Source organism: Lutjanus erythropterus, chromosome 23, assembly GCF_056507025.1.
Source record: "Lutjanus erythropterus isolate fLutEry1 chromosome 23, fLutEry1.hap2, whole genome shotgun sequence".
Lineage (NCBI taxonomy): Eukaryota > Metazoa > Chordata > Actinopteri > Lutjaniformes > Lutjanidae > Lutjanus > Lutjanus erythropterus.
This window is the reverse complement of record NC_139339.1, coordinates 2,400,402-2,413,682: the sequence shown is the minus strand read 5'-3', so window position 1 is coordinate 2,413,682 and position 13,281 is coordinate 2,400,402. Positions and strand designations below refer to the sequence as shown.

General features: G+C 39.1%; 1 protein-coding gene across 1 annotated transcript; it reads left to right on the top strand.

The window, feature by feature from the left end:
• LOC146305303 (uncharacterized) lies at positions 1–12,976 on the top strand. Its single transcript, XM_084713076.1, has 14 exons — positions 1–132; positions 233–574; positions 1,198–1,476; positions 1,577–1,768; positions 1,870–3,944; positions 7,416–7,535; positions 8,651–8,873; positions 8,974–9,315; positions 9,863–10,204; positions 10,778–11,053; positions 11,168–11,296; positions 11,482–11,552; positions 12,007–12,072; positions 12,527–12,976. Exons 1-14 carry the CDS (start codon positions 27–29, stop codon positions 12,704–12,706), a joined length of 4,743 nt encoding a protein of 1,580 aa, XP_084569202.1. The 5' UTR covers positions 1–26; the 3' UTR covers positions 12,707–12,976.
• Positions 12,977–13,281: the final 305 nt, after the last annotated feature.

Here is a 13,281-nt window from a genome sequence, read left to right as displayed (position 1 = left end):
GGCATTTACAGACAAAGAACTCCAGGATGTTTCATGTGAGGGTCAGTCAGTCTGTAAACCTTCGGTTTGGTGTCTTCACTGTCCTGCTTTCACACACTGTTGTCCTTCTTGGCCTGATACACCCATGTAGAGGTAAATTAAAGACATCACTAACAGTCTTACATGGTGTTTTTATGAAGGTACATTCTTCCTTTGTTGCCAAAATTGTGATCAAAAACCTGTTTCTTCTCAGGTCAGTCTCAGGTAGTTGGTCCGTCTGAGCCAATAGTGGCCCTTGTTGGTGAGGACATCGTTCTGCCGTCTTCCCTGGACCCTCCTGTGAATGCTTTTGGTATGACTGTAGAGTGGACCAGACCTGACCTGGACCCCAGGTTTGTCCTCGTGTGGCGTGACGGCGGGGAACTGGAGAATAAAAAACATCCGTCCTACGTGGGAAGAACATCAGTGTTCAGTGAAGAACTGAAACATGGAAACGTTTCACTGAAACTGTCCAAAGTGAAAATATCTGATGGAGGAACATACAGATGCTTCATTCCAGGCTTCAACATCCACTATACTGTTCAGCTTGTTGTAGGTAAGTGGTTATATATCGTGTTTGAAGTGATTTTTAACTATATTTTTTTTACTTTTAAGATCATGGTTAGAAGAAGTGTGATTAACATTTGAACCATGCCACACTGGGAAGTGAGTATTACAATTTCACCTCTCAACTGATGGAAAGTTAACAGTTACCTGCAGAGCAACTTGATGTTAGCTGCAGAAGAATCTGAGGAGAACATTACGTGAATTGTTTTTCTGTCTGGATTTGTTCCTGATCTTGTGTGACTCACAGGAAGTGGCCTGCTATTGGCCAACTATTTCATCAGTGTTCTCCTCTCCTTTCACCATTTTGAGAAAAACCTGATGCTACCAGAAACAAAAACTTCAGAGCTTTTAGTAAAAGTCAGGAGATCATTAAAGTCACCCTCTGAGGACGATGCATGTCTGTATAAATTTTTAATTTCAGGCCATGCAAGAGATATTTCAGTCTGAACCAAAGTGGTCAACTCACAGACAAAGATTCCCATCTTATTACCACACCATCAGGATGGCTAAAAATAATGTCAGTTAGGAAGCTTTAAATGTGCCACTTATTGCCAGGAATGCTCACGTCAGCAGGAACTTTAACTTTACCTCTCGTCAACATCTCATCTTTAGGTTCTGTCTCCTCACCTGTTGTCCAGATGAGCAAAAACAGCAGCGCAGTGGTTCTCCACTGTGAGTCTGGAGGCTGGTATCCAGAGCCTGAGGTGTCGTGGCTGGACGGTGAGGGACACGTCCTCTCTGCTGGACCTACAGAGACAGTCAGAGGTCCTGATGGTCTCTATACTGTCAGCAGCAGAGTGACTGTGGAGGAGAGACACAGAAACAACTTCACCTGTAGAGTCCAACAGAAGGACATCAACCAGACCAGAGAGACACAGATCCATGTTCCAGGTTGATATAATTTATATGTTGATGATGTGATCACTTAGTTAGACAGTTGATATGACCAACATATTGTTCTGTTTTTTTGTTTTTTTTTTTTCCATTTCAGATCATTTCTTTGTGGTTGCTCCTCATACTCCTGGTACTCCTGGTACTCCTGGTACTACCAGTACTCCTGGTACTCCTGGTACTACCAGTACCCCTGGTACTCCTGGTGGCCTGCCTGCTATTTTAGTCTGTGCTGTGTTTGTTCTTACAGTTGTTTTCCTTGTATGGATGATAAGGAGACAAAAAAGACTCAGTAAGTCACTGAATTAATTTTTTTAATGCCGTTACAAAGTTAACACAGAATACATCATCTTATATTTTACATGAATGTGTCCCGTGTCTTCAAACACACAGGAAACAAGAGGAGGGGCCTTGAGGATGGTCCTGAACAAACCGACAAAGAGAAGACAGTCGCGTCTAAAGGTGATGAGACAATTTTCCATGTTATGAATGAAGGAGAAGAAAGTGTGCCGCTCATGGCAACAAGAGAAGAAGAGAACAATCTGGACAATACAGGACAGGAGGAAATGAAATCTCAAAGTGAACATGAAGAAGTTGCTGAAAGAGAGACAAACCAAGACCAGCTTGTGATAAACCCAGAGATGAAAAGGGACAAGGACAGTGCAGAAGGAGGGGTGGAAATTAAATTTATAAATAATGGAAAAGCACCTCTGATTTCAGCAGAAGGAGAAACACACCAAAGGCAGGACATGATAGGAAGACAAGTGAAAAGTGATTTAGAGAAGGATGAAGGAGAGCAGATGAAACCAGCAAAAGAAGATTCAGGACTTTCAGTAGTTGTGGTTGTGGAAGAACAAAAAGAGCAGCTGCAAAATCTTCACACTGATCAGGAGGAAGAAAAAGAAGAAGAGACACAACAAGAGCAGGCCACCCATCAGAAGAAAGCAAAAGAAAAAAAGAAAAATGTAAAACCTAATGTGTATAAGCAGGAAAAAACAAAAAAAGTAAGCAAGGCGAGACAGATGAAGGAACAGAGAGAACAAAAGCTACCGGAGGAAGAAAGACAGAGGGAGGAGAACAAGAAGAAACTTCAGTCAGAGTTGCAGAAAAGAAGAGAGAAAGATGAGATGAAACTCAAATCACAGGAAGGAGATGGTGGCCATCATCGTTTAGAAGACAAAGAGCAGGAGAGGAGTGAGGCAGAAGTTAGAGGTAAAAAAGAAGAAGATCAGAAAGGAAACCATAATGACTGTAGTGGAATGACAGGAAGGAAAGTGGAGAACCAAGAGGAGGAAATGAATGAGAAAGTGAAAGAGACAGGGGATAGGACAGTGGAGAATGTGGGGGAGCTTCAGTCAGAGAGACCAGAACAAATAAAGAGGACAGTGGAGGGAAATGGTAACCAACATGTTTTAGATACCAACAAGCAAGAGGCAGAAGATGAGGGTAAGAAAGGAAGAGATAGGGAGGAAAACCAGAGTGACATTACTACAGAAAGGGACGTGAAAAGGAATGAGAATGAGAAATTGAAGGAGACAAGACAAGAAAAGAAGGATGAGAGAGAGAATAAGCCTCCAGCAGTCAGTAGTGAAGTTACAGAGAGGTTGGACCTCAGTATTCAAGAAACACAAGAGCAGGAGTTTCAAGAAGAGACTAAGCACCAGGCAGAGAAACAGCAGGAAGAAAAGTCTGTGAGAAACCAGGGAGAAACCAAAGAGCTGTTAGAGCAGTCCATCAAAGGAGATGACACTGATGGAAGTCAAAAGATGTCCAAGGAGACTGGACAAAAACTTGGAGAAGTAGGACAGCTGCAGGTAGTGCAACAAGCGGGTGTCAAGGAAGAAATCAGAGAGCAGCCAGAGGGTTCGTCCACGTGTCCTGCAGAGACAAGAGCTGAGTGTCGTGAAGAGAAGGCAGTAGAGAGTAACAGAAGACCTACAACTGGTCCAACTCAAAGAAATGTCAGGAGAAGAACAAAACAACAACATAATCAAGGGAACCAGCATCATGTGGATCAGCAACGAGAAGTCAAGAAGAGGAAGCGTGAGGAAGAAGAAGTCCAGACACCGGAGACTTTCAAGAAATCAAGGGAGGAACATCTTTTAGAGGACAAAGAGCAGGAGAGGAGTGAGGCAGAAGTTAGAGGTAAAGTGGAGAATATGGGGGAGCTTCAGTCAGAGAGGCCAGAACAAATAATGAGGACAGAGGAGGGAAATGGTAACCAACATGTTTTAGATACCAACAAGCAAGAGGCAGAAGTTGAGGATCAGCAACGAGAAGTCGAGGAGAGGAAGCATCAGGAAGACGATGAAGTCCAGACACTGGAGACCTGTGAATCAGAGGAGGAGCAAATGGGGTGTGAAGAAGCAGGAGACACAGAGCAAAAAGTAATAGATGAAAGTGAACATATGGATTGTGGTACAGAAGTGGATCAAGAACATTTGTTTCAGGATGAGCAGATGGACTTTTAGGAAACAGTTGACACTACGAAACTCAAAGAGGAAGAAACTGTTGACAACATTTGGATTCTGCAGCTTGGCTGACTGAACACTTTGCAGCTACTTTATCTCTGTTTACAACATCAGGGTTATCTATTTGGTCATTGATCACTGTCATTGCGTCTGTTGATTGGTTGTCAAGTGGATCTTGTCGTTAGCACAGAAACTTTACTCAACTCAGAGGTTCTGTGATTATATCAAAAAACTTGAGGAGACCAGACTGGCAGTTGAATCCATGTGACGCAGCTCTAATTTGAGCTTGGCTCATCTGTGTTAAAAATAAAACCAGTTTTAATGGTTAAAAGATGTTGCTGGAGGACCTTTAAAAGCAACACTTATCACATGACGGACGCAGCAAGACAAACATGGTGTCAAATAGGTAACACTGTGAAAATGACATAAAAGATGTAACAACGTGATAAACAAAAAGGTATGACAAGGAAAAATAATGTAATAAAACAAAAACAGCATAACAAGACAAAAATTATGTAACAAGATAAAACTAAATTATGAAGATGAAAAAGATGCAAAAGACATAATGAGACAAAAACAACAGAAAAACAGAAACAAGTGAAAAGTTTGTAACAACATGAAAATGGCATAAAAGACTTAGCGTGATGAAAAAGCTGTAAAAGACAAAACAAGACAATATATATTATACTGTATTGTGGTTGTGTTGAGTCTTTTTTTAGATTATTTTTTGCCTTTATTAGATAGTGATGGTGAAAAATCAGGAAAGGGGTCCTGTTTGTGCACATGTGTGTTTTACATCTGTGTGTATATGACAAATTATAACAGGGTGAAAAATGAGCGCTGTCTGCTGAAAATGTGTGCTGACTTCATTAAATGTATTTTAACTCTTTCTGTAAAGTTTTATATGATTTGCAATATTGCTGAGAATTAATATTGCTGCATTTTTATATGGTATCCAATGTCTGTGAATAAATTAACAAATCTTAGAGCTACTTTACATCTTAGTCTTCACCTCTGTATTTTCCTATTCTATAATATCAACATATATTTTATACATTCATGTGTCATGTTGCTCCATATTTCATATCTGCTGTTCCATATCCTCGTTTTAACTCTGTCCATTTTCTTACATTCATGCTTGTTATATGCTGTTGTTTTTACTGTTTGTGATGTTTTTTTGCATTAAAGCTGCTGTAAATGATTCTAGAAAAAAGAACAGTTGATTGTTGAGTCTTATTCCCAAAGTTTTCACCAAAGTTTCCCGACACAGTTTAGATCTTTTAAAGTCTGAAAACAGGCAGGAGGACATGTGGAAGTCTAGTTTTCTCTCTGACCACTTGAATTACATTATACTGAAAAGTTAGTATAGATTTTTCCATGTTAGCTTTTTAACATGATGCTGTGTTTTTATGGTGAAGTAAGCAACAATAAACATTGAAAAACATATTCAGGGATAATTTATTAAGAGTTTAACACTTAATCTGCTGAGATCTGTTACGTGAAATAGTCAAAACTTTTGTTAATATAGGTAGACGATGATATCTTCATGTAGGATCTCATCACTCCTGGTAAGTTTTGATTGACAAAATCAGTTTTCAGGATCTTAAATGTTGTAATAATATTGTGCCATCATGTTATGTAGAAAACCTGCAAATGTAATATAGAAAACCTTTGCACACCTACATAGAGAATGAACTTGTTTACTTATATGTGATATTTGTCTCTCAGACACTTTATCAGGATTCACATTGTGTTCATGTGCTGAATAAACCAACTCTGCCCCCTGCTGGAGGCTGAATGAACCAAACTATCATGTCAGGAGACTTCCTCTTCCTGGAGAAGTTTTAATTATTGAATTAAAAGAAAAAAGAAAAGAAGCTCACAAATATTTAAAAAAAAACACCTTCATGACATAAAACAGCCTGACATTAGATGTTTTTACATTAATGTGAGCTCCCCGTCCCCTTTTAATTGTAAGTTTGCAATTTAAAGTTGAACTGTAAGTATTCAGGCCAGGAATGAGAAAAAAATGAATCAGAGTGAGAATTTTTTTTTTTCTTTTTTCATATTTTGTCTTTATTCTTGAAATCTACCTCGTCTCATGTTTTTTCTTCATGCCGACCCCTGGAACCTTTCCATACTGGAGTATTAAGGTCAAATGAATTCTTTATTTATTTATTTATTTATATATAAAGTTGAAATATTGAAAATAAAATCAAAATTCAGGGATAAGCACCAATTTTTCTACAGAGTTGAAATACTGAGAATAAAGTCAAACTTTCCAGTGCAGGCATAAAACCAATCAATCAATAAATAAATCAGAGGAAGATTTTATTTATTTATTCATTTATAAAGTTATTGAAGAAGTCAAAATTTCCATATTAGTGCCAGGCATAAAAAATGATAAATCAGAGGAGGAAGAATTATCATCATCATTATTGTTGTTGTTTTGTTGCTGTTGTATTTTGATAAAATCGAAATGTTAAAATGTTGAGATAAATATGAGATAAAAGTTGACTTTTTAAAACTTTTTATGACTCATCATGGGGATAATTATTTCTCTTACATGGGTCTCCAGATTCTAACCTAAAAAAAAAAAAAAAAAAAAACTTTCATGACTCAAAACAGCCTCAGATAAGATGTTCTCTCTTTGCAGACATTAGGTTCGTTAAACTGGAGAACAGACGAGATCAGGAGGCCGCAGCAGGAGGTGGAGACAAGAAGCTGCAGTCAAGTCGGACAGTTTTCAACAGACTCACGAGAGACTAGAGAAGGAGACACGAACATCCTGTCAGATCACCTGTAGGTTACCTGTAGTCTGCAGATCATGATCATAGCTGAAGAAATAAAGTGCGTTCTTGATCACTGATTGAAGTTAAAATAGAAGAGATCCTCCTTTTGACGCATCTGTCTTTTTGATAAGTCATATATATATTACCTTTATTATTATCAGACACTAAATATCTGCTTGCTGACAGATTAAAACTTCACTGCACAACAGAAGACTGATATATGCAGCATAAAGTATTACAATTACACAGAAAATGAGTATTTTATACAACACGTGGTGTTTGTTGTCAAAGTTAAGAGCCAATCAGAGCCTCTCAGCTCATTGATCAGGTGACACCCAGGCGTTTGCAGTCGGTGGCGAGCAGCTGCGGCATCTGGCTCTACAAGCTGCGGCCGCCTTATCGTTATCGTTGCCTATGTGTGCATGACGTCAGAGCAAGTTGGGATCAAGTCGGACACAAATGTAAGCGGCATGCATGGTGCGTTGATCACCGCTGATCGATTCTGCGCAGGTCTGGATCATCTCGAGCGCACCTTTTAATATGATCTCCTGATTTCACTGCTGATGTGAATCTGAGTGAATCTTTTTTATTCAAATGTCAGTTTTTCTTATATTAATGACAGATTATATGCAGCACAGTCCTTCATTCATTTGATGGTGAAAGCTGTGGTCACCAGGGAGCATCAGGCCGCTCCAACTCCCTGTTTTTATGCTCAGTCACCGGAAGAAACCTTCCTCCCTCCTCTTCATCGGACCTGACAGTGTGGCTCCTTCTGGAGGCTTTCAGTAGCAAACAGGTTTGTTTTACAGACGTTTTTCTGAATGTTTGGACTTTATTTCTCATATCAAATATTATTTTCTGATTTGAAAAATGACAGCAGGAAGTGAATTAAAGACTTTATTATAATGGATTTAATCAGTGTTTCTTTGTCCAGGTTTTTTCAGGTTATTTTTAAAATCGATGGATCAACTGACTCCTCTATGTAAATCACATCACTTATATAAAACACTGCGCTGAGCCTGTTTAACTTAAAATAAGCGCTTTTTTTTTAACGTAACACTTAAAATAATGTCAGTTTCTGTGGATGAATCACATTATAATTCACATTTTCCGTCTTTTTGTTTCAAATGAAAGTGAAAGTAAAGTGTCAAACAGAATCAGAGCGAACATTGAAGCACAGACTCTTTTATATAATGTGTATTTGTTATAAATGATGTTAAACGTCACTCAGATTCACGCTTGGATTCACATTCAAACCGTGACGATGATTATTTCATCTGCGCACATGAACACATGAACATGTGTAGCTGTTCGGCCAGCAGAGGGCGCCACAGTCCAAAGAGTGGTACTACCCCCAACCCCCCCCCCCACCCAACACCTGTACTGAAACTGCACTTTAAGATTTCTGTTTCATTTCATTTTTTTTATTTACACAATCAAACAGGGCAGCAGAAATACACCAGTGAGACAAGAAAAGAAACAAATTGTGCAGGTAAGATAAAAAATAGAGCTGTATGAAAAATATGAAATATCTAAAATATGAAATATTTATTTAAAAATAAACGTTTTCCATTTTTTCAGTCTTTTTTAAATGCAAGTAAAACCCAATATGTATAAAATGATTGAAGGGATTCCTTTGATACAAACTGGACTCACACATATGAAGGTGACAGAAACGATCATGAAACTTTGTTATAACACAACATAAAGAGATGGTTCATGATAACTGTAATTATAAAATAACAAGAGGAATAGTATATTATAAAGGTGATGTGCTGCAGAGATGTCTCGGCCTACAAAAAAAAAATTGCTGCAAAATTCACAACACAATCATTTAAAAATGTTTTTCAATGAAAATGAGAATGATGTAAAAATGAACATTCCCTCAATTAATAAATCTTATCATATTTTCCACCATCAGTCAAAATAATTGCAATCAGACATTTTTTCCTGTATTATGGTCCATGTATGCATAATGTATTTCTGTGCTTCCCAAAAAGGCATTTACAGATGGAGAAGAACTCCAGGATGTTTCATGTGAGGGTCAGTCCGTCCCTAAACCTTCGGTTTGGTGTCTTCACTGTCCTGCTTTCACACACTGTTGTCCTTCTTGGCCTGATACACCCATGTAGAGGTAAATTAAAGACATCACTAACAGTCTTACATGGTGTTTTTATGAAGGTACATTCTTCCTTTGTTGCCAAAATTGTGATCAAAAACCTGTTTCTTCTCAGGTCAGTCTCAGGTAGTTGGTCCGTCTCAGCCAATAGTGGCCCTTGTTGGTGAGGACATCGTTCTGCCGTCTTCCCTGGACCCTCCTGTGAATGCTTTTGGTATGACTGTAGAGTGGACCAGACCTGACCTGGACCCCAGGTTTGTCCTCGTGTGGCGTGACGGCGGGGAACTGGAGAATAAAAAGCATCCGTCCTACGTGGGAAGAACATCAGTGTTCAGTGAAGAACTGAAACATGGAAACGTTTCACTGAAACTTTCCAAAGTGAAAATATCTGATGGAGGAACATACAGATGCTTCATTCCAGGCTTCAACATCCACTATAATGTTCAGCTCGTTGTAGGTAAGTGGTTATATATCGTGTTGAAAGTGATTTTTTTTAACTCTTCTTTTTCCTTTTACTTATAAGATCATGGTTATGTTATGGGCACCGGGCTCATGGGCACCCATGAACAGATATATGTGTCCTGTAATGCAGGGAACAATGGTGAGGCAGGGAGACACGACTGGGCTCTACTGGATCCTCTGTTGTTATGAGGGGAAACCAGCAGAGCAACGGTCCTGGCCACAGACCGGTGCAAACAACGGTCTCACACTGCCACCCACTGTCACAAAGCCGTCACTGCAGTTATCTACTTTGACCCAAAATCAGGTTACTTTTTCACAACATGAACATAGCATTTCCCAAACAAAACAAAGTGCCGACCTAATGTCCAAACATATGGAACAAATAATACACAACAAAACACAATTAATTACATTCGTTAAGTGGACATCACAGTTAGAAGAACTCTGATTCACATTTAAACCACACAGAGTAATTAACAAGTCCTTTGGAGTGTATTCTGCCTTTGTTGCCAAAATTGTGATCGAAATCTGTTTCTTCTCAGGTCAGTCTCAGGTAGTTGGTCCATCTGAGCCAATAGTGGCTCTTGTTGGTGAGGACATCATTCTGCCGTCTTCCCTGGACCCTCCTGTAAATGCTTTTGGTATGACTGTAGAGTGGACCAGACCTGACCTGGACCCCAGGTTTGTCCTCGTGTGGCGTGACGGCGGGGAACTGGAGAATAAAAAACATCCGTCCTACGTGGGAAGAACATCAGTGTTCAGTGAAGAACTGAAACATGGAAACGTTTCACTGAAACTGTCCAAAGTGAAAATATCTGATGGAGGAACATACAGATGCTTCATTCCAGATTTCAACATCCACTATACTGCTCAGCTTGTTGTAGGTAAGTGGTTATATATCGTGTTGAAAGTGATTTTTAACTATATTTTTTTTACTTTTAAGATCATGGTTAGAAGAACTGTGATTAACATTTGAACCATGCCACACTGGGAAGTGAGTATTACAGTTTCACCTCTCAACTGATGGAAAGTTAACAGTTACCTGCAGAGCAGCTTGATGTTAGCTGCAGAACAATCTGAGGAGAACATTACGTGAACTGTTTTTCTGTCTGGATTTGTTCCTGATCTTGTGTGACTCACAGGAAGTGGCCTGCTATTGGCCAACTATTTCATCAGTGTTCTCCTCTCCTTTCACCATTTTGAGAAAAACCTGATGCTACCAGAAACAAAAACTTCAGAGCTTTTAGTTAAAGTCAGGAGATCATTAAAGTCACCCTCTGAGGACGATGCATGTCTGTATAAATTTTAATTTCAGGCCATGCAAGAGATATTTCAGTCTGGACCAAAGTGGTCAACTCAGACAAAGATTCCCATCTTATTACCACAGGACTTACTGCCAGGAATGCTCACGTCAGCAGGCACTTTAACTTTACCTCTTGTCAACATCTCATCTTTAGGTTCTGTCTCCTCACCTGTTGTCCAGATGAGCAAAAACAGCAGCGCAGTGGTTCTCCACTGTGAGTCTGGAGGCTGGTATCCAGAGCCTGAGGTGAGGCTGGACGGTGAGGGACACGTCCTCTCTGCTGGACCTACAGAGACAGTCAGAGGTCCTGATGGTCTCTATGCTGTCAGCAGCAGAGTGACTGTGGAGAAGAGACACGGCAACAACTTCACCTGTAGAGTCCAACAGAAGGACATCAACCAGATGAGACAGGCACACATCTACATTTCAGGTAAAAAATAAATAAAATGTTTCATATTTTATTTGGCGTGATCACTGATTTTGTCTCTAATAGCTGAGATCTAACTTTCTATAAATACCACGTTACTCTGTTTTATCATTTCAGATGATTTCTTTGAGGTCCAGTCCAGTTCTTCTGCTCCCGTCATTATTATTTTGGTTGTTCTTTTGACTTTTTGCAGCGTTTTTATTTTTGCAGTTTTCTTTTCTGTGTGTAAATGGAGACAAATAATCAGTAAGTCACAACTTATTTGCAGTGTTTTGTAAATGTCAAGTTATTCTCACAGTTTTATGGAGGAGTAGTGATATGAATTATGTGAATTTCATTTGTTCAGAGTGTCAGATTTTTAGCAGTTCTGTGTTGATAAAACACGTAGTGGGTCATCTAAGTCTTTTATATATGAATTCTGTTTTACACAGAGACCAGGAGAAGAAAAGCTGAGCCGCTACTGAGGACAGATGAACCTGTGGAAGAGGAGGCTGTCAAAAAGGTAGAGAGATAAAAGAAGAGCAAACATGTAGGAAACAGGAATTTGATTTCCAGTATGGTGAGTCAAAAATAAAATATAGATAAAGGCAATGAATGAAGTTGACTGTGTCCATGTTGCCATGGTTATTGGGTGTAGATGATCAGGAACTGATGGACACCCTGCAGCCAATCAGAACTGAGAATTCACCCACATCACAGTAAAAGTTGACAGGACGTCCAAACAGAATATAATGACACTGATCAGGCTGCTGTCTTTAACATGTTAGGAGTGAAAACAGGCTGCAAGTGGAGACAAATAACATGAAGGTTGATCTTCACTCCATAAAACGACTAAAACAGGAGTTTGTTCCAAACCTCCACAGATAATAATGTTTTCACAGCTGATCCAATAACCACAGTTCAAATTAGACTCATTGTTTTAGACCTAATCTCTCTTCTTCTCTGTTTCCTCTCAGCTCTCATGGAATCCAAACAAGTGGTACAAGGAGGAGCTGCAGGGGAGAGAGGAGGCTGAGAATAAGGTGAAGAAACAGGTTCATCTTTGTGTTTTTATAAAAGAAAATTCTTCCCAGTTTACTCCTTCTTTGTTTCCACTTCTCATCTGTTCCTGCTCTGTATCATCTTTAATTCATTTCCATGTTTAATGTGACAAAGAAGCAGAAACAAACATGATGTTATTCCCAAACTTTAGTCAGCTGACTGTGACTGAGGAGAAACAGTGAGACAGACAGACTGGATCCTCTGCTGGTCATTGACTCACACACAAAGACAAAACTGTAACTTTGCTTCATATGAAGGACCAATGAGAAACCAGCTGGTTTTCTTTAACATGGACACTTCAGCTCTCTGTTCTACTTGAATTAAAATGCTGCTCAAACCTGAACCACAGAGGATCTTCCTGTCCTGTTTTATTGTTTATTCTAACTCAGTAAGAGAAAAGGTCTCATCTTCTGTCTTTATCTTCTCTCTCATCAGGTCGTGAATCTCACACAGGAGAAGCAGAGAGTTGAAGACGAGCGTCAGCAGCTGCAAACGAAGCTGGAGAGAAAGACACAAGAGGTTCATCTTTGTTTTCTTCCTCACTTCCTACTTATTTGTTTTCAGTTCACCTTCAAATGTGTCTCTGCTCTGAATCTTTTTTACTTGCACATTTAAAGTGACAAACAGCAAAAACCCAACAACAAACATGACATCATAAACTATCATCAACTCATATGTGTCAGTCACATATATCCTTTTTCTAGTTTTCTTATATTAGTGTCCAGATTATAAAAGACACAAAGTAAATCATCTGGAACATTTATCATAACCTACAGAAACTCTTTATCCAGTTGACTGAATGAAGAAAAACAGTGAGATTCTCTGCTGATCTCTGATCAGTTTTCTCCACTGACTCACACACAAACACAGAACTGTGACTTTGAAAGATCCAAATAGAAAACTGATGCTTTTCTTTAAGGCAAGGCAAGGCAATTTTATGAATAATTCAACTCTCTGTTATAGTTTCATTAAAACTCTGCAAAAATCAAAGCCAGGTTACCTTCCTGTCATGTCTTATTGTTTATTTTAACCCACATTCTTTAATCAGATGAAAGTTTCTCATCTTCTGTCTTTATTTTCTCTCATCATGAAGCTCAAAGACGAGAAGAAGAAGAGAGAGGAGGAGCGGCAGCAGCTGAAATCAGATCTGGAGACCAAGAAAAAAGAGGTTCATCTTTGACTGATATTGA